At 44.3% G+C, this 20,303-nt stretch overlaps 1 protein-coding gene across 50 annotated transcripts in view; it reads left to right on the top strand.

The window, feature by feature from the left end:
- Positions 1-20,303, top strand: part of MADD (MAP kinase activating death domain) — a 62,436-nt gene that overhangs the window by 27,910 nt on the left and 14,223 nt on the right. For 39 of the 50 annotated variants that reach the window (XR_009215557.1, XM_032165986.2, XM_032165994.2 and 36 more), the window contains 6 exons: positions 12,808-12,916; positions 13,196-13,258; positions 13,497-13,617; positions 13,723-13,828; positions 15,940-16,050; positions 19,448-19,555. Coding sequence is in view for 49 of the 50 variants with exons in the window: in XM_032165986.2 (XP_032021877.1) it covers positions 12,808-12,916; positions 13,196-13,258; positions 13,497-13,617; positions 13,723-13,828; positions 15,940-16,050; positions 19,448-19,555 (618 nt within the window). In the remaining variant the exon portion in view is untranslated. The remainder of the gene's footprint in view (positions 1-12,807; positions 12,917-13,195; positions 13,259-13,496; positions 13,618-13,722; positions 13,829-15,939; positions 16,051-19,447; positions 19,556-20,303) is intronic. The other 11 variants (XM_032166018.2, XM_058446460.1, XM_058446458.1 and 8 more) reach the window with 1 other exon arrangement.

Here is a 20,303-nt window from a genome sequence, read left to right as displayed (position 1 = left end):
CAATACCTTTGTGGCAATGTCAGGACAATTGCAGCTGTCATTTAGTACCAGTCTGCCTATTTCTATGGGCTATCCAGTTTTAGTTTGGTCACTGCTCTATTTATAAATAAAATCGCATTTTATTTTAGTATATTCCTAACAGTTATTTGAAGTTTTCATTCATTAATAAACATCCATGAAGTGATTTACTAAGTGCCAGATTTTGCGCTGAAGAAACAGGGATGAAAAAGGCATGGTTCCTACTCAAGAAGTTTGTGATCCACTATATTGCTGTGAGTGGTCTCTTCTAACAGGTGAGGGGAACAACGCCTTAGGAAGAACGAACTTCCCTAGATCACACAGTAAGCCCGTGATCAGCTGGAAGGAGATGAATTCTTTTTAGTCCTTGCCTTAGACAGCTGGCTTTTTTTTTTTTTTTTTTTTTTTTTTTTATACACAGGATCTCACTCTGTTGCCCAGGCTGGAGTGTAGGGGCACAATCACTGCTCACTGCAGCTTTGACCTGTCAGGCTCAAGTGATCCTCCCACCTCAGCCTCCCAAATAGCTGGGACTACAGGCATACACCACCATGCCTGGCTAGTTTTTTTTTTTTTTTGAGACAGAGTCTCGCTCTGTCGCCCAGGCTGGAGTGCAGTGGCGCAATCTCGGCTCACTGCAAGCTCCGCCTCCCGGGTTCACGCCATTCTCCTGCCTCAGCCTCTCCGAGTAGCTGGGACTACAGGCGCCCGCCACCACGCCCGGCTAATTTTTTGTATTTTTAGTAGAGACGGGGTTTCACCGTGGTCTCGATCTTCTGACCTCGTGATCCACCCGCCTCGGCCTCCCAAAGTGCTGGGATTACAAGCGTGAGCCACCGCGCCCGGCCGCCTGGCTAGTTTTTTAGTTTTTTGTAGAGACGAGGTTTCCCTCTGTTGTCTAGGCCAGTCTCAAACTCCTGGGTTAAGTGAGCCTCCTGCCTTGGCCTCTTAAAGTGGCATGAGCCACTGTGCCCAGCCTCTGCTTTTTAATGTGTATGTGCCTCTATAGGCTGTGTTAAAATACTGATAGACTTGCTACTTTATTAAACAGAGATGAGAATGGATGTTCTCTACAAGAGCTTATACGCATAGGTCCTTATCTTTAAGGCCTATGGGGAGAAAGGAAGATAAAATTTAAATGAAACCAACTATTTAAAACTGGTTATCATTCCCACCCCCAGAGCCTTCTGTATGTGTGTTTTTAATAGAGTCAGTGACCTCCCAGAGTGAAGATTGGGAATAGGACTGAGAGGCTACTCAAGTTAATGGGGCTTAACTCTCTCTGAGTCTGAACAGACTGATTGGCTGATTGAGTGATGGATTTTTCTTTTGTGCTGACAGTTTATTAGGGGTTTTCTTTTTTTTTTTTTCTTTTGAGATGGAGTCTTGCTCTGTCACCCATGCTGGAGTGCAGTGGCGCAATCTCGGCTCACGGCAAGCCCCGCCTCCCGGGTTCACACCATTCTCCTGTCTCAGCCTCCTGAGTAGCTGGGACTACGGGTGCCTGCCACCACGCCCAGCTAATTTTTTTGTATTTTTAGTGGAGACGGGGTTTCACCATGTTAGCCAGGATGGTCTCAATCTCCTGATTTTGTGATCTGCTCACCTCGGCCTCCCAAAGTGCTGGGATTACAGGTGTGAGCCACCGTGCCACGCCAGGGGTTTTCAATAATGTTTTATTTTCTTTTCTTTTTTTTCTTTCTTTTTTTTTTTTTTTTGAGACAGAATCTTGCTGTGTTGCCCAGGCTGGAGTGCAGTGGCGCGATCTCAGCTCACTGCAATCTCCACCTCCCAGGTTCACACCATTCTCCTTCCTCAGCCTCCCAAGTAGCTGGGACTACAGGCGCCCGCCACCACGCCCGGCTAATTTTTTGTATTTTTAGGAGAGACAGGGTTTCACCGTGTTAGCCAGGATGGTCTCAATCTCCTGACCTCATGATCTGCCCACTTCGGCCTCCCAAAGTGCTGGGATTACAGGCGTGAGCCACTGCGCCTGGCCTTCTTTACATATTAGTTCAACCTTCACCCCAAAATCTAACCATGGATCATAAAAATTAAGTTGGCAACAGTGCTAGCCTGCTATACTTCCTGTTTACCTTTAGATGCTTTTCAAGCCAATAAGGATGACATTTGTGGTGGAAGGAGCCAGAGTAATAGGAAAATTACTTCTCTTCGCTTAGAAGAAAATCCTCCACCTTGAGCATCTTCTGAACTTTTCACTATAAGACATCTCAGTGCTTGCTTGTACTCTTCAGCCGCATAACTGTGAAGATAGCAACCATCAGTTTCTCATAAATGGAAGCGGTAGTGAGAACGGTCTACAGCAGTTTGGCTTCAAGGCCTTTTTTTTTTTTTTTTGAGACGGAGTCTCGCTCTGTCACCCAGGCTGGAGTGCAGTGGCGCAATCTCGGCTCACTGCAAGCTCTGCCTCCCGGGTTCACGCCATTCTCCTGCCTCAGCCTCTCCGAGTAGCTGGGACTACAGGCGCCCGCCACCACGCCCGGCTAATTTTTTGTATTTTTAGTAGAGACGGGGTTTCACTGTGGTCTCGATCTCCTGACCTCGTGATCTGCCCGCCTCGGCCTCCCAAAGTGCTGGGATTACAAGCGTGAGCCACCGCGCCCGGCCGGCTTCAAGGCCTTTATAGAGGCCCATTATTCCAAAACACCTGTTAGCCATTTGTATGTCTTCTTTTGATAGATATCTATTCACCTTATTTGCCCATTTTTAAATAGATTATTTGTGTTTTTTTGCTGTTTTTTCTTTCTTGTATATTCTGGCTATTAATCCCTTGTCAGATGAATAGTTTGTAAATATTTTCTCCCATTTTGCAGACTGTCTCTTCACTCATTTCATCATGTCCTTTGTTGTGTAGAAGCTTTTTAGTTTAATAGAATCCTGTTTTTGCTTTTGCTTTTGTTGCCTGTACTTTTGAGGTCTCCATAAACTTTTTGCCCAGACCAATGTCCTGAAGCATTTCTGCTACATTTTCTTCAGTAGTTTTATAGTTTTGGGTCTTACAGTTAAGTCTTTAATCCATTTTGGGTTGATTTTTGTATATGGTGAGAGCTAGGGGTCTAGTTTTATTTTTCTGAATAATGGATATCAAGTTTTCCGAGCACCATTTATTGAAGAGACTGTCTCTATCCCCAGTGAATATTCTTGGTTCCTTTGTCAAAAAAACAGTTGGCTATAAATATATGGATTTCTTTCTGGGTGCTCTATTCTGTTCCATTGGTCTATGGATCTGTTTTTTATGCCAGTAGCGTGCAGTTATGGTTACTATAGCTTTGTCTTATATTTTGAAGTCTAGTAGTGTGATTCCTTTTTGCCCAGGATTGTTTTGGCTATCTGGGGTCTTTTGTGGTTCCATATGAATTTTAGGATTGTTTTTTCTATTTCTGTGAAGAATACCATTGGTATTTTGGTAGGGATTGCATTGAATCTGTAGATCACTTTTGGTAGTATGGTCATTTTCACAGTATTCTTCCAATCCATGAACATGGTATATCTTTCCATTTTTTCCCTATACTTTTTCTTACATCAGTGTTTTCTATTTTTCCTCATGGAGATCTTTTACCTCCTTCATAAAAGATAAATTTCTCCTAAGAATTTATTCTTAGGGCATTAACTTGTGGCTATTGTAAATGAGATTGCCTTCTTGATTTCTTTTTCTGCTATTTTATTGTTGGTATATAGACACACTACTGATTTTTATATGTTGATTTTGTATCCTGCAACTTTATTGAATTCACTTATTAGTTCTGAGTTTTCTGGTGGAGATTTTAGGGCTTTTTTTTTTTTTTAAGATAGAACCAGGCTGGAGTAGTGCAGTGGTGCAGTATCAGCTCACTGCAACCTCCACCTCCCAGGCTCAAGCAGTCCTTCCATTTCAGTCTCCTGTGTAGCTGGGACTACAGGCATGCACCACCATGCCCAGCTGATTTTTGTATTCTTTGTAGAGACAAGGTGTTGCCATGTTGCCCAGGCTGGTCTAGAACTCCTGGGCTCAAGCAATCCACCCGCCTTGGCCACCCAAAGTGCTAGGATTAACAGGTGTGAACCACAACACCCAGCCTGCTTTTAGGGACAGTTTGACTTCCTTCTGTCCAAGTTGGATGCCCTTTATTTCTTTCTCTGGCCTAATTGCTTTGATTAGCACTTCTAGTTGAATAAAAGTGGTGGAAGTAGACATCCTTGTCTTGTTACAGATTGTAGAGGAAAAACTTTCATCTTTTCCCCATTCAGTATGATGTTGGTTGTGGGTTTGTCATATATGACTTTTATTGTTTTGAGGTATGTTCACTCTGTACCTAACTTGTTGAGAGCTTTTATCATGAAGGAATGTTGACTTTTATCAAATACTTTTGTATTTGGTATTCGTTCTTCTTTAAATGTTTTTAGAATTCTGCATTGAAGCTATTGGGTCCTGAGGCTTTCTTTTCTTTTTTCTTTTTTTTTTTTTTGAGATGGAGTGTTGCTCTGTTGCCCACGCTGGAGTGCAGTTGTGCAATCTCGGCTCACTGCTACCTCCGCCTCCCGGGTTCAAGCAGTTCTCCTGCCTCAGCCTCCCAAGTAGCTGGGATTACAGGCGCCCACCACCACACCTGGCTAATTTTTGTATTTTTAGTAGAGACAGGGTTTCACCATGTTGGCCAGGGTGGTCTCGAACTCCTGACCTCAAGTGATCCGCCCCCCCTCAGCCTCCCAAAGTGCTGGGATTACAGGCATGAGCCACTGCGCCTGGCTTTTTTTCTTTGAGACAGAGTCTCGCTCTGTTGCTCAGGCTGGAGTGCAATGGTGTGATGTTGGCTCACTGCAACCTCTGCCTCCCAGGTTCAAGCAATTCTCATACCTCAGCCTCTTGAGTAGCTGGGATTACAGGTATTCACCACCATGCATGGCTAATTTTTGTATTTTTAGTAGAGACAGAGTTTCACCATGTTGGCCAGGCTAGTCTTGAACTCCAGGCCTCAAGTGATCTGCCCGCCTCAGCCTCCCAAAGTGCTGGGATTATGCGTGAACCATTGTGCCCTGTGATGGGAAGCTTTTTATTACAGATTCAATCTCATTACTTGAAATTGGACTGTTCAGGTTTCTGTTTCTTGGTTAAATCTTGGTAGGTTGTATATGTCTGAGAATGTATCCGTTTCTAATTTGTTGGCATATAGTTATAGTCTCCAATGATTTTTTGTTTTTCTGTGATGTCAGTTGTAATGTTTACTTTTTTGTTTTTGGTGTTTTTTTGATGGAGGTCTTTTCACTCTCTCTTTTTTTTTTTGGTTAGTCTAGCTCTAATGGTTTGTGGATTTTGTTTATCTTTAAAAAGATGAACTTTTCATTTTGTTGGTTATTAATTTATTTATTTTGAGATGGAGTTTTGCTCTTGTTGCCCAGGCTGGAGTGCAGTGGTGCAATCTTGGCTCACTGCAATCTCCACCTCCCAGGTTCAAGTGATTCTTCTGCCTCAGCCTCCTAAGTAGATGAGATTACAGGTGCCCACCACCACAACCGGCTAACTTTTTTTTTGTATTTTTAGTAGAGATGGGGTTTTGCCATGTTGGCCAGGCTGGTCTCAAACTCCTGGCCTCAGGTGATCCACCCATCTCAGCCTCCCAAAATGCTGGGATTATAGGCATGAGCCACCATGCCCGGCCTATTTTTTTAAGTCCCAGTTTTATTTCTGCTCTGATCTTGATTATTTCTGCTAATTTTGGGTTTGGTTTGTTCTTGCTTTCACAATTCTTTGAGCTGCGTCATTAAGTTGATTTGAAATCTTCCTACTTTTTTGATGTAGACGTTTATTGCTATAAGCTTCTTTCTTAATACTGCTTTTGGTGTATCCCATAGGTTTTGGTACGCTGTGTTTTTATGTTCATTTGTGTGAAGAAATTTTTAAATTTCCTTCTTAATTTCTCTGTTGACCCATTGGTCACTCAGGAGCATATTGTTTAATTCCCATTTATTTGTATGATTTTAAAAGTTTCTTGTTATTTATTTCTAATTTTCAGAGCACAGTGTTCCCTTGTGGTCTGAAAAGATACTTGCTGTGATTTCAGTTTTCTTAAATTTCTCATTATACTTATTTTGTGGCCTAATATGTGGTCTGTCCTAGAGAATGTTCTGGATGTTGATGAAAAGAATGTGTATTCTACAGCTGTTGGATGGAATGTTCTGTAAATGTCTGTTAGGTCCATTTGGTCTAAAATGCAATCTAAATGTAAAATGCAGTTTAAATCCAGTGTTTCTGTGTTGATTTTCTGTCTAGATGATCTGTCCAATGCTGAGAGTGGGGTATTGAAGTCCCCAACTGTTATTGTATTGGTGTGTATCTCTCCCTTTAGATCTAATAATACTTGCTTTATATAGCTGTTCTGTGTTGAATGCATATATATTTGCAATTGTTATATCCTCTTGTTGAAGTGATCCCTTTGTTATTACATAATTACTTTCTTTGTCTCTTTTTAGGTTTTTTTTTTTTTTCTGAGACAGTCTCACTCTGTCGCCCAGGCTGGAGTGCAGTGGTGCGATCTCCACTTACTGCAACCTCCGCCTCCTGGGTTCAAGCGATTCTTCTGCCTCAGCCTCCCAAGTAGCTGGGACTACAGGTGCCTGCAGCCACGCCCGGCTAATTTTTGTATTTTTAATAGAGACAGGGTTTCACCATATTGGCCAGGCTGGTCTCAAACTCCTGACCTTATGATCCACCCACTTCGGCCTCCCAGAGTGCCGGGATTACAGGCGTGAGCCACCGTGCTCAGCCTCTTTTTAGTTTTTGACATAAAGTCTGTTTTATCTGATATAGCTACTCTTGCTTGCTTTTGGTTTCTATTTGTGTGAAATATCTTTCTCCATCCCTTCACTTTCAGTCTGTGTGTGTCTTTACTAGTGAAATGAGTTTCTTGTAGGCAGCATATAGTTAGGTCAAGTTTTTTTTTTTTTTTTAATCCATTCAGCCAGTCTATCTCTTTTAAGTGAGGGAATTTAATCTATTTACATTCAAGGTTGTTATTGATGGTGTGGACTTACTCCTGTTGTTTTGTTGTTTTCTGATTATTTTGTATGTCCTTTGTTTCTTTCTTCCTCTCTTATTTATCATTATGGTTTGGTGGTTTTCTGTAGAGATAATGTTTGATTCTTTTCTTTTTCTCCTTTGTATGTCTGTTCTACCAGTGGATTTCATACTTTTGTGTATTTTCATGGTAGTAATTGTCATCTTTTTACTTCCAGATGTAGGACTCCCTTGAGCATGTCTTGATAAGGGTGTGATGACTTCCTCATTTTTTTTCTTGTCTGGGAAAGACTTAGTTTATCCTTCACTTCTGAAGCACAGCTTTGCTGGGTATAGTATTCTTGACTGAAAATCTTTTTCTTGCAGTGCTTTGAACATATCATCCCATTCTCTACTGGTATGTAAAGTTTCTGCAGAGAAATCTGTTATTTTCATAGGGATTCCCTTAAATTGACTTAACACTCCTTTTGCTGTTTTTTTTTTTTTTTTTTGAGACGGTGTCTCGCTCTGTCACCCAGGCTGGAGTACAGTGGTGCCATCTCGGCTCACTGCAAGTTCCGCCTCCCAGGTTCACACCATTCTCCTACCTCAGCCTCCTGAGTAGCTAGGACTACAGGTGCCCACCACCATGCCCGGCTAATTTTTTTGTATTTTTAGTAGAGACGGGGTTTCACCATGTTAGCCAGGATGGTCTCGATCTCCTGACCTTGTGATCTGCCCGCCTCGGCCTCCCAAAGTGCTGGGATTACAGGCGTGAGCCACCGCACCCAGCCTTCTCTGGCTGTTTTTAGAATTCTCTCTTTGACTTTTGACAATTTGACTGTAATTAATGTACCTTGGAGAGGACTTTTTTTTTTTTTTTTTTTGAGACAGTCTCGCTTTGTCACCCAGGCTGGAGTGCAGTAGTGTGATCTCAGCTCACTGCAACCTCCGCCTCTTGGGTTCAAGCTTTTCTCCTGCCTCAGCTTCCTGAGTAGCTGGGATTACAGGCATGCACCACCACGCTCGGCTAATTTTTTTGTATTTTTAGTAGAGACAGGATTTCACCGTGTTGGTCAGGCTGATCTCGAACTCCTGACTTCAAATAATCTGCCCGCCTTGGCCTCCCAAAGTGCTGGGATTACAGGCGTGAGCCACTGCGTCTGGCCAGAGAGGACTTTTTTGGGTTGAATCTATTTGGGGACTTTTGAGCTTCCTGGATCTGGCTGTCTATCTCTCTCCCCAGACTTGGGAAGTTTTCAGCTATTATTTCATTAAATAAGTTTTTTCTGCCTTTCCCCTTCTCTCTTTGGAAATCCAATAATATGAATATTTGTTTACTTAATGAGATCCCCTGAGTGTTGTAGACCTTCTTGACTATTTTCCATTCTTATTTTTTCCCTCTGACTGAGTAATTTCAAATGACTTATCTTCAAATGTAGAGTCAGTCATTCTTCTGCTTGATCAAGTCTGCTGTTGTAGTTCTCTATTGTATTTTTTCCTTTTTTTTTCTTGAGATGGAGTTTCGCTCTTGTTGCCCAGGCTGGAGTGCAATGGCACTATCTCAGCTCACCACAACCTCCGACTCCTGGGTTAAAGCAATTCTCCTGCCTCAGTCTCCCAAGTAGCTGGGATTATAGGCATGCGCCACCACGCCTGGCTAATTTTGTATTTTTTAATAGGGATGGAGTTTCTCCACGTTGCTTAGGCTGGCCTTGAGCTCCCAACCTCAGGCGATCCACCCACCTCGCCTCCCAAAGTGTTGGGATTACAGGCGTGAGCCCCCACGCCTGGCCCTCTATTGTATTTTTTAAACTTTATTCATTTAATTATTCAGCTGCAAGATTTCTGTTTGGTTTTTTGTTATGATTTTTATCTCTTTGTTGAATTTCTAATTCATATCATGAATTGTTTTTCTGATTTTGTTGAATCATCTATCTGTATTTTCTTGTATCTCATTGCATTTCCTTAAGAGCATTACTTTTAATTTATTTTCTGGCAATTAATTGATTTCCTTTTCATTGGGGTCTGTTACCAAAGAGTTATTATGTTCCTGTGGTGGAGTCATATGTCCTTGTTTTTTTCATGTTTCTTATGTCTCTGTGTTGATACCCCACATCTGGCAGAACAGTCACTTCTTCCAAACTTTCTGGAGTGGCTTTCATAGAGAAAGACTTTCACGTGCAGTTGGGTTTTAGTGTGCCAGTTGGGAAGGGTATGGCAACTCTGTTTCTGGATAGATGTAGTGGTATATTTTCGGTGTAGCTTCTTCAGCTGCATTCAACATGAGCAATAACTGGGTGCCTCAAGAGTCCTAGGCTATAGAAGTGTGGCAGTGGCAGTGGTGGTATATATTGTTAATATCCTTGGTGTCAAGGAGTTTTGGAGTCCTATTCTCATTTTCCTCACCCTGGAGTGACTCAGCCAAGAGAATCCCTCTTGGTGTCAGGTCTGACTGACATGGCCTACAAGCAGCTGCAGAGGCACTGGGTTCCAGGTACAGATGCATGGAGTAGCTGTGGAGTCAGGGTTCCAGGCTTAGGGTCTCAAACCTATTGTGGCACCTGGGTATTGGGGTGCAGATTTGCTCTCTGTGGCAAGGTTGGATGTAGGTTGCCCACAGAGCCAGGATCTGAGGCACCTGCTAGCAGCTCAGGCTCATAACTGTGATTCTAATACTGGGGGATAGGCCATAGCACTGGCCTTACTCTGTGGAAGAAGGGGTGCTCCGGAGGTTTGGGCCTAGGGAGCAGGGTACAGCTGCAATTCAGGGATCTGAGCCAATAGGGCTCAGTGGCAGCTCAGGTCCCACGGAATGAGGCACCATGTAGTAGTGACTCCAGACTCCAGGATGGTGGGGCTTGGCTGTATCCCAGACTCTGTGAAGCCAAGTGCAATGGCAGCGAATACCCCAGCGTGGCAGAGCACAGCTGTCATTTGGGCCCTGGGGGTCAGGGAGCAGCACAGCAATGACTCCACTTCCCAGGAAGAGGGTATCTTAGCAGCTCAGACTCTAGGGGCAAGTCCAGTTCCAGGGAAGCAGGGTACTGGAGTTGTTTGGCTAGGGCAAGGTATCTCAGCTCAGCCACTGCTCTGTTTCCTGGGACATGGGGTAGGGTCAGCTCAGCCCTGGAATGCGCAGCTGCTCAGCTTGGCCGGCCACCAGTTTCCCTGGGGACAATGTGCTGCTTTAGCACAGGCCTAGTGTGGGCATGACTGTTCTGGGTGACCCAGGCACAGTATCCCTGAACCCTGGAATGCAGGGTGCTGCTTCAAGTTAGGTGCTACGATGCATGACTGCCCCGGGTGGCCAAAACCATTTCCTGGGATACAGATTGCTTCTTCACCTTAGGCACCAGGGAGGCCTGATTGTTCTGAGCAGTCTTAAGTACTGTTTTCCCAGTGGATAGGGTACTGCTTCAGCTGCAGCCCAAGGGGAGTGGGGAGGGGTAGGTGGAGTGGCTCTGCCTCCACTTGGCCCCTTGGGGAATCATGTAATAGCTGCTCACAGCTTGGCTTAGATTGTCAAGACATCAGGCTGGAGTGGTTTGTTGGTGGCTTAGCCTCAGGAATGAAGGGGAGCTGTGGCCATCTGTCCCCAGAGCAAAACACACTCCAACTGTAGCTCCACTTCCAAGATGGCGTAGCACAGTAGCTGCACAGGCCACAGGGGCTGGCACATAGTATTGGCTCCTTCTCTGGAGGGAGCACAGCTATACGGACTCCAGGCAGCTCCTTCAGCTGGGCTTAGTGCCTAGAGGACTGTAGGGAAGCCAGTGGTGAAGTCTGTAGGTGTCCAAGGTGCTGCTGGCAGTTTCTAGAATTGTCTTGCTTACTTCCTTGCTGTAGGGAGAAGTTCCTCCTTGTTCCCAGCTGATCCTAGATGGGGGAAGGGGGATGCGGGGGAGGCCTGATGTTGCTCTCTGTTCTCTATGTGGCCATCCTGAGTTTCTGTGCTCATCAGCATTCCTGTCACCCTTCTGATGCACCCCCACAGTCTCCCTCAGTTATTTTTGTTAAAAGTATAGCTGTTTATTACTCTACCTCTCTTTGTGAGGGGGATGTGCTATAGGGGCTGCTCGGCCATCTTGCTGACGTTACTCCCCTAGGCTGTTTTTTTTGTTGTTGTTACTTTTTAAAAATACTTATGTATTTATTTACTTTTGAGACAAGGTCTTGCTCTGGTGCCCAGGCTGCAGTGCAGGGTGCAGTCATGGCTTACTCCACCCTCAAACTTCTGGGCTCAAGCAATCCGCCCACCTCAGCCTCCCAAGTAGCTGGGACTGCAGGCATGCACCATCCCTCCTGGCTGAGATTTGTATACATTTTTTCTTTTTTTTTTAGAAACAGGGTCTTGCTATGTTGCCCAGGCTGGTCTTGAACTTCTGGGCTTAAGTGATCCTCCTGCTTCATCCTACCAAAGTGCCAGGACTATAGATGTGAGCTATCATGCCTGGCCAAAGTGAGCTGCTTTAATAAGAGTATTTAAAATTATTCCATTGTGTTTTAATTCCAAATATATTAAAATAGGTATGATGGAGTATCGGTCTTGCAGGAAGCTATTCAGCTTCAGTGTGTTACCTTTTCTGGCATCTTTCTGGGACAAATTCATACTTGTTCTGTGCTGGTGAGCAAGGGCTCTTTATACAGAGCTGCTGAGTGTAGTGACCTAAATTTTTTTGCTCAAACAAGGCTGTTTTAATAAAAAATAAATTATATAAAGTCACGTGATCCATTTAGTAAACTATTGGGCTGTGAACCAGGAGACTGGTATTTAGTCACACTGATTAGGTCTTACCCAATAACCTTTGATCAGTTGCCTCTCTACTTACTCTATTTCATGTGTTGTGAAATGGCATGATATTACCTACCTCTGATCTAGCTGAACATTTTTTTTCTTTTTATTTTTTTTGAGATGGAGTCTCGCTCTGTCACCCAAGCTGGACTGCAGTGGTGCAATCTTGGCTCACTGCAACCTCCGCCTCCGGGGTTCAAGTGATTCTCTTGCCTTAGCCTCCCGTGTAGCTGGGACTATAGGTGCGTGCCACCACGCCCGGCTGATTTTTTGTATTTTTAGTAGAGACAGGGTTTCACCATGTTAGCCAGGATGGTCTCAATCTCCTGACGTGGTGATCCCAACCACCTTGGCCTCCCAAAGTATTGGGATTACAGGCGTGAGCCACTACACCCAGCTGAAAATCTTTTAATGAATAGAAAATCTACTCAGAAGTAGCAGATGAAGTTAGTGATATTTTTTAGGGTCAGTAAGAGTTGATAGGAAAGAAGAAATGAACATTTCTCAGTTACTAGCCATGCTAGGCACTGTTAGGTGCCTTATATGTATCTTCAAATTTAATTCTTGTAAAGTAGTCCTATGAGGTAGGTATTATAACCTTCCTTTGACAGATAAGGAAAATGAGGCTCAGAGAAGCTGATTTTTGTACCTAAGGTCACATAGCTAATAAGAGGCACGGATCTGAACTTTGGTCAGTCTGATGGCAAACCCTGGGTTCTTTCTGCTGTGTTATGTTGCTACACAGAGAATTAGTCTGATTGTTGTTTTTGTTGCTTTAAAGAGAAAGTAATCTTACAGAGACTAAGGAGTAAAGATAAGTCAAAAATGAAAACTTCATTGTATAGTTTAGGAGGCAGTAACAGACTTGCAGAAGCAGGGGTACTGGAGTTTATGTTGCTAATGGATGGTGACTGGTGTGAGGGCCTCTTAGTGAAATGCTTGGTTTCCTTTGCCTCTATTCATTGCTACCTCTGGCCACTGACCTATCACCTCTTCTCTCTAGGGTAAAGCCCACAGCTTGAAGCCAAGCGTAAAGGAGAAGCTGGCAGGCAGCCCCATTCGTACTTCTGAAGATGTGAGCCAGCGAGTCTATCTCTATGAGGGACTCCTAGGTGAGAAACACGTTGGGAAGGCCCTTTGCACTGGAGAAAGCTGGCTCAGCCAGGGGAGAGGGTCACACTGAACAAGTAGCTGGTTGTCTTTCTGCTGATCTTAATGCTAACATTAGATAGCAGTTCTATACCTTAAGCAAGCGACTTACTGGGTCCAGAACAAGCAGTGGGTGAAAACTGGACAAGATTGGGTTTTGGTGTTAATCAACAGCCTCTGCCTTTCTGTCTTCTTTCTTTCCTTTCTTGCTACCATGGTCCTTCCTGCTCTCAAATTGGCAGGAAGGGACAAAGGATCCATGTGGGACCAGTTAGAGGATGCTGCTATGGAGACCTTTTCTATAAGTAACCACATTTATTTGTGTGCTGTGTTCATCCCTCCTCCTTGGGAGGGACTGGGCCTTACTTGGAGGCATCTGGGGCTGGTGGCAGGCATGTTAGATCTGGGGTAGAAAGATTGTGTTTCCTTTGCCCTGGAATTTGTAATTATTCCATTTTATCTGGATTTTACTCTTTATTTTTGTTTGGCAGCTATATTCTTAAATGTTAAATAGGCCCCCTAAGAAACCTTTATTCTATGCAGGCAAAGAGCGTTCTACTTTATGGGACCAAATGCAATTCTGGGAAGATGCCTTCTTAGATGCTGTGATGTTGGAGAGAGAAGGGATGGGTATGGACCAGGGTCCTCAGGAAATGATCGACAGGTATGGGGCTTAGGAAAGCATTGGGAATCAGCAAACTCAGCCTCCTCCCAGTTAGTTCTGTGGTCTCCCACTTAAGGGCTGACTTGTGCTTGGTCTTCTCCTTAGGTACCTGTCCCTGGGAGAACATGACCGGAAGCGCCTGGAAGATGATGAAGATCGCTTGCTGGCCACACTTTTGCACAACCTCATCTCCTACATGCTGCTGATGAAGGTAATGTCAATTTTGCTCTGTCCAGCTCCGCTGATCTCAGAAGGGCAAGGCTTGTTCCTGTCGCCTCAATTTTGGGCAGCCGGGAAGCTATCAAGGTATCTTACTTAGGGCTGTGTTCTTGATTGAAAGTCTGAGGCCTCTCTGCCGGCTTACAAATGTTCCATTTATCTGAAGCTGCCAGCCTGTTTCACTAAGGAGTGTTGTAGAAAGAACTGATGATTCTCTCTTTTTTTTTTTTTGAGACGGAGTCTTGCTCTGTCGCCCAGGCAGGAGTGCAGTGGTGCAATCTCAGCTCACTGCAACCTCCGCCTCCCCAGTTCAAGTGATTCTTGTGCCTCAGCCTCCCAAGTAGCTGCGATTACAGGCACACACCACCATACCCAGCTAGTTTTTGTATTTTTAGTAGAGACAGGGTTTCACCATGTTGGCCAGACTGGTCTCAAACTCCTGACCTCAAGTGGTCCACCCGCCTTGGCCTCCCGAAGTTCTGGGATTACAGGCATGAGCCACTGCGCCCGACCAAGAACTGATGATTCCATACTATTTATTTATTTATTTTTTTATTTTTTATTTTCATTTTTTTTTGAGACAGAGTCGCACTCTGTCACCCAGGCTGGAGTACAGTGACGCGATCTTGGCTCACCACATCCTCTGCCTCCCGGGTTCAAGCAATTCTCCTGCCTCAGCCTCCCAAGTAGCTGGGATTACAGGCATGTGCCACCACGCCTGGCTAATTTTTCTATTTTTAGTAGAGACGGGGTTTCACAGTGTTGGCCAGGCTGGTCTCTCGTACTTCTGACCTCAAGTGATCCACCCGCCTCAGCCTCCCAAAGTGCTGGGATTACAGGCAGGAGCCACCACACCCAGCCATTATTTGTTTATTTTGAGATTTATATGGTCTCCCTTTACTAAGTAGTTTTAGGATGCCAATAGAGCTTCCCACAAAATACAATGAATTAATTTTTTTTTTACAATAGTAGATTTTAAAACCTTAGAAAGGATGCCCAGGACCAGGCGTGGTGGCTCATGCCTATAATCCGAGCACTTTGGGAGGCCAAGGCGGGCAGATCACCTGAGGTCAGGAGTTTGAGACCAGCCTGACCAATATGGTGAAATCCTGTCTCTACTAAAAATACAAAAGTTAGCTGGGCATGGTGGCTCATGCCTCTAATCCCAGCTACTTGGGAGGCTGAGACAGGAGAATCGCTTGAACCTGAGAGAAGGAGGTTGCAGTGAGCTGAGATAGCACTATTGTACTCCAGCCTGGGCAACAAGAGCGAAAATCCATCTCAAAAAAAAAAAAGAAACGATGCTCAGAATTTGTTTTTCAGCACAGCCCTGTATCTTACAGAATTTTCTATAGTTATAAAAAGAGCCACCCATTAACAAAGTAATAGTAAATTTTAACTTGATTTGGTTGTACTTGGTTTTATAGCTGTGGAAGAAGTATGTTACCAAGTAGAAGAGTTCTGCTCTGAAAGGGAAACATAAGTCTGGAGTTGATGGGTAGAAGAGAATTCTTTGGAGAAAGAGCCACTGGGTTTCTCCTCCTTCTGTTCTCCCCAGCCTCCCTAAGTGTGAAGGGATCAGTTGATCAAATGCAGAGAATGCCCCCAGCCCCTCTTGGTTTGCTTCATTTCCTGGTGTAAGTTGCACTGTACTCTGTGGAATTTGGAGGGTACCAGTTGACTCTGGCTGGGAAAGGATGGTGATCCCTAACCTTCAGAGATGTCTTGGCTACCCAGTCTGGTGTTGCCACTCTAAGTCATTGTTTCTGAATTACACTATGAAGAGCCTTGGGGGTTTTTAGAGCCCTTGTAGGGGTGAATGTTGTGGTATTGAGTGGGGATAGGGAGAAAGTGTCCCCTGGAACCAGAACTGCTCTAAGAGCCACTTTTCTGCAGAAGCTACCTAGGGACAGAGCCAGGACTTTTCTTCCCCTCATGGTGGCAGAATACACAGTTGAAAGTTTTCTCCCATGTTCAGTGATGTGGTCTTTCAGAATTCCACTTCTCTCAGATGGTGGGAAGCCCACTTGTACATTTTCTTCTCTCTACCTCAGTCGAGAGGAGAGCAGATCCCTTGTTAAGAGTCCTGTGTTGGCTTTTCAGGTAAATAAGAATGACATCCGCAAGAAAGTGAGGCGCCTAATGGGAAAGTCGCACATTGGGCTTGTGTACAGCCAGCAAATCAATGAGGTGCTTGATCAGCTGGCGAACCTGGTAAGCACGTCTGGCCACCACTTAGGCTTCCCCATGGGTCATTTCTTGGTTTGTGTCACTTGCAGTCCAGTTCACCCCTGGTTTTGAAAATGGAGCAGTTGTCTTTGACTCTAAATGAGGCTTTAGTCCCTGTGTTCTGTGATGGGATTCTCTGTATAAAACCATCGTAGTGCATCAGTTTTGATGTGTGGTCTGTGAACTGCTGAGGATTCAGAAGGTGAAAATGATTTCGAACGATTCTAAAATGTTATTTGCTATTTTCACAGGGTTACATTTGCACTGATGGTGCCAAAGCAGTGGTGGGTGAAACTGCTGTAACCCAAGTGAGACAATGGCCTCACACTATGCCAGCAGCCATTGTATTCCTTGCCTTCATATACTCTCAGTTTTTCATTTTTGTTTTGTTTGTTTGTTTTTTGAGACAGACACTCACTCTGTCGCCCAGGCTGGAGTGCAGTAGCGCAATCTTGGCTCACTGCAACCTCCACCTCCTGGGTTGAAGCGATTCTCATGCCTCAGCCTCCCGAGTAGCTGGGATTACAGGCGTGTGCCCCACCACCCAGCTAATTTTTGTATATATATGTATTTTTTGAAACAGAGTTTCACTCTCTTGTTGCCCAGACTGGAGTGCAATGGCGCAATTTTGGCTCACTGCAACCTCTGCCTCCCGGGTTCAAGCAGTTTTCCTGCTTCAGCCTCCTGAGTAGCTGAAGCTCCTGAGGTTACAGGCATGCACCACCACGCCCAGCTAATTGTTGTATTTTCAGTAGAGATGGGCATTCCCCATGTTGGCCAGGCTGATCTTGAACTCCTGACCTCAAGTGATCTGCCTGCCTCAGCTCCCAAAGTTCTGGGATTACGGGCGTGAGCCACCGCACCTGGCTTACACTCTTAGTTTTTTAAAAATGCCAGTTGTGCTTATAAATGTCCTTGAAGAAGCAGTGAAGACTGTTACTTTTATTAAATTGATTGATTAATTATAAATATTTTTAATATTCTTTGTGACAAAATGGGAAGTATACATAAAACATCTCTGCTGCAAACCCAGTATGATGGTTGTTTTGAAGAAAAGCAATTTGCGGCCTTGATTTGTTCACCTTGAGTTGCAAGTGGACTTAATCGCTTTGTTCATAGAACATCATTTTTACTGGAAAGGACAATTAATAAACCATGGTTATTCCGAGTACCCAACTAGCAGACGTTTTCCTTCAGTTAATCAAGTGAGCCTGTTGTTTCAGGGAAAGCAACTGACAGTGTTTGTTGCCAGTGATAAGATTCAGCTTTTAAGTGAAAATAAGAATTTTGGCAGAGTTTTGAACTTGAAGCTTCCCAGTATTTAAAGACTTTTCTAATGAGATTGGTGGTGATATTAATGAATGTGATCTTTTAAACATTGATTTAATATTACAAAATATGTCAACATTTGGAAGAGCTGTGTAACTCAGTGAAACAGCATTTTCTTTCTTTCTTTTTTTTTTTTGGAGACAGAGTCTCGCTTTGTGGCCCAGGCTGGAGTGCAGTGGCATGATGCCGGCTCACTGCAACCTCCACCTCCTGGGCTCCTGGGTTCAAGCAATTCTCCTGCCTCAGCCTCCTGAGCAGCTGGGAGTACAGGCGTATGCTGCCACAGCTGGCTAGTTTTTTTTTTTTTTTGTATTTTAGTAGAAACGGGGTTTCACCATGTTGCCCAGGCTGTGGTCTTGAACTCCTGAGTTTAGTCAATCCGCCCACCTTGGCCTTCCAAAGTTCTAGGATTACAGGCATGAGCCACGGCACCCAGCCAACAGTATTTTCTAAATACCAATGTATGATGTTATAAATTCAAGTACGGATAAAAGATCTACTCAAAATGCAAGGCAGATATATGGATCTTAATTTTTAAATAACATTTTTTTTTCATTCTGAGGAACATAGGCCCCGTTTCTTTTTGTTTGTTTGTTTTTGAGACGGAGTCTCACTCTGTCCCCCGGGCTGGAGTGCAGTGGCGTGATGTCGGCTCACTGCAAGCTCTGCCTCCCAGGTTCAAGCTATTCTCCTGCCTCAGCCTCATGAGTAGCTGGGATTACAGGTGCCCACCACCATGCCCGGTTAATTTTTATATTTTTAGTAGAGATGGGGTTTCACCACGTTGGTCAGGCTGGTCTCCAACTCCTGACCTTGTGATCCGCCCACCTCAGCCTCCCAAAGTGCTGGGATTACGGGTGTGAGCCACCGTGCCCAGCCAAGGGAGACCCCATTTCTACAAAAAATAAAAAAATTAGGCAGGCATGGTGGCATGCACCTGTAGTCCCAGCTACTTGGGAGGCTGAGGTGGGAGGATCGCTTGAGTTCAGGAGGTTGAGGCTGCCGTGAGCACCACTGCACTCCAGCCTGGGTGACAGAATGAGAGCCTGTCTCAAAAAAAAAAAGGTATGGAGAATAGGGTCTCACTCTGTTGCCCAGGCTGGTCTCCAACTCCTGCCTGGGCTCAAACGGTACTCCCGACTTGGCCTCCCAAAGTGTTGGGATTATAGGAATGAGCCACCGTGTCTGGCCTAAATGGATTTTAATGTAACAATGTAAAATGTTCATTGATGTGCTTTCAGATTCCACACTGCAACTAACTTTCAAAAGCTGCTCTTGCTGGATGTCGTGGTTTATGCCTGTAATCCCAGGTACTTGGGAGGCTGAGGCAGGAATGTCACTTAAGCCCAGGAGTTCAGAGCTGTAGTGGGCTATGGTCATGCCACTGCACTCCAGCCTGGATGACAGAGCGAAACCTTGTCTCTAAAAAAAAAAAAGAAGCTTCTACTTCTCAAGTTCTGGTATAGTGTTAAAGAAGAATACGTCTGTTTATCTGAAAAGGCTATGAAAATCCTCTTCCATTTTCCAAATACGTATCTGTGAGGTCAAGTTTTTTTCATATACCTCAACTAAAGCAGCATACTGCAACAGACTCAATGCAGAGGCAGATAGGAGAATGCAACTATTTGCTTCTAAGCCAAACATTAAAGAGATTTGCAAAAATGTGAAACAGTGCCTTTTTTTTTTGGAAAATATAGTTATTTTATTTAAAAAATTTATATTACTATGTAATGGGTTATTATTAATCAATTATTAATTGTTTTTATAATTAATCATTTGAGAAATTTCTGTTTAAATTTCTAGTATGTAAATATCTATAAATATAACTCACATAAACAAAAGCTCTTTGGAATCTTCAATAAATTTTAAGAGATATAGGGCCTCTGAGACCAAAACATCTGAAACCACTTCCCTGGTGACCAGTGGCCAGCAGATGAGACTGTGCTGAGGAAGCCGACATGAATTTGATTGCTGGATGGGGAATTCTTGGCCCAGAGCCCTCTGAGAGGGATGTATGACTATGACTGTCCCTAAAAAATCTCTCTTTCATCAGAATGGACGCGATCTCTCTATCTGGTCCAGTGGCAGCCGGCACATGAAGAAGCAGACATTTGTGGTACATGCAGGGACAGATACAAACGGAGATATCTTTTTCATGGAGGTAGGTGCTGGTTCATGCTGGGGGCCCAAAGGGCTATTTGAGAGTCACAGGGAACTCCTGGAACCGATGCCAGGATATTTTTCTCATTTATCTCATTCATCTTCATGATCTATTTATCATTAAATTATCAGATTTTTTTGTTTGTTTTTGTGTGTGTGTGTGTGTGTGTGTTTTTTTGAGATAGAGTCTTGCTCTGTCACCCAGGTTGGAGTGCAGTGACTTGATCTCAGCTCACTGCAACCTCCGCCTCCCGGGTTCAAGCAGTTTTCCTGCCACAGCCTCCCAAGTAGCTGGGATTACAGGCGCCAGCCACCATGCCCGGGTGATTTTTCTATTTTTAATAGAGATGGGGTTTGATCATGCTGGCCAGGCTGGTCTCAAACTCCTGACCTCAAGTAATCCACCCACCTTGGCCTTCCAACGTGCTGCGATTACAGGCATGAGCCACCGCACCTGGCCAAATTATCAGATTGTTATTCAAATAATTAAATTTTATATAGTAGGTGATACCCATTTCTTTTTTTTTTTTTTTTTTTTTTTTTTTTGAGACAGAGTATCGCTCTGTCACCCAGGCTGGAGTGCAGTGGTGTGATCTTGGCTGACTGCAGCCTCCACCTCCCAGGTTCAAGCAATTATCCTGCCTCAGCTTCCTGAGTAGCTAGGATTACAGGCATGCGCCACCATGCCTGGCCAATTTTTTGTGTTTTAGTAGAGATGGGGTTTCACCACGTTGGGTGGCCAGGCTGGT

This window comes from Hylobates moloch, unplaced genomic scaffold, assembly GCF_009828535.3.
Source record: "Hylobates moloch isolate HMO894 unplaced genomic scaffold, HMol_V3 SCAFFOLD_11, whole genome shotgun sequence".
In the NCBI taxonomy this organism is placed as follows: Eukaryota; Metazoa; Chordata; class Mammalia; order Primates; family Hylobatidae; genus Hylobates; species Hylobates moloch.
This window is presented reverse-complemented; position numbering and strand designations above follow the sequence as displayed.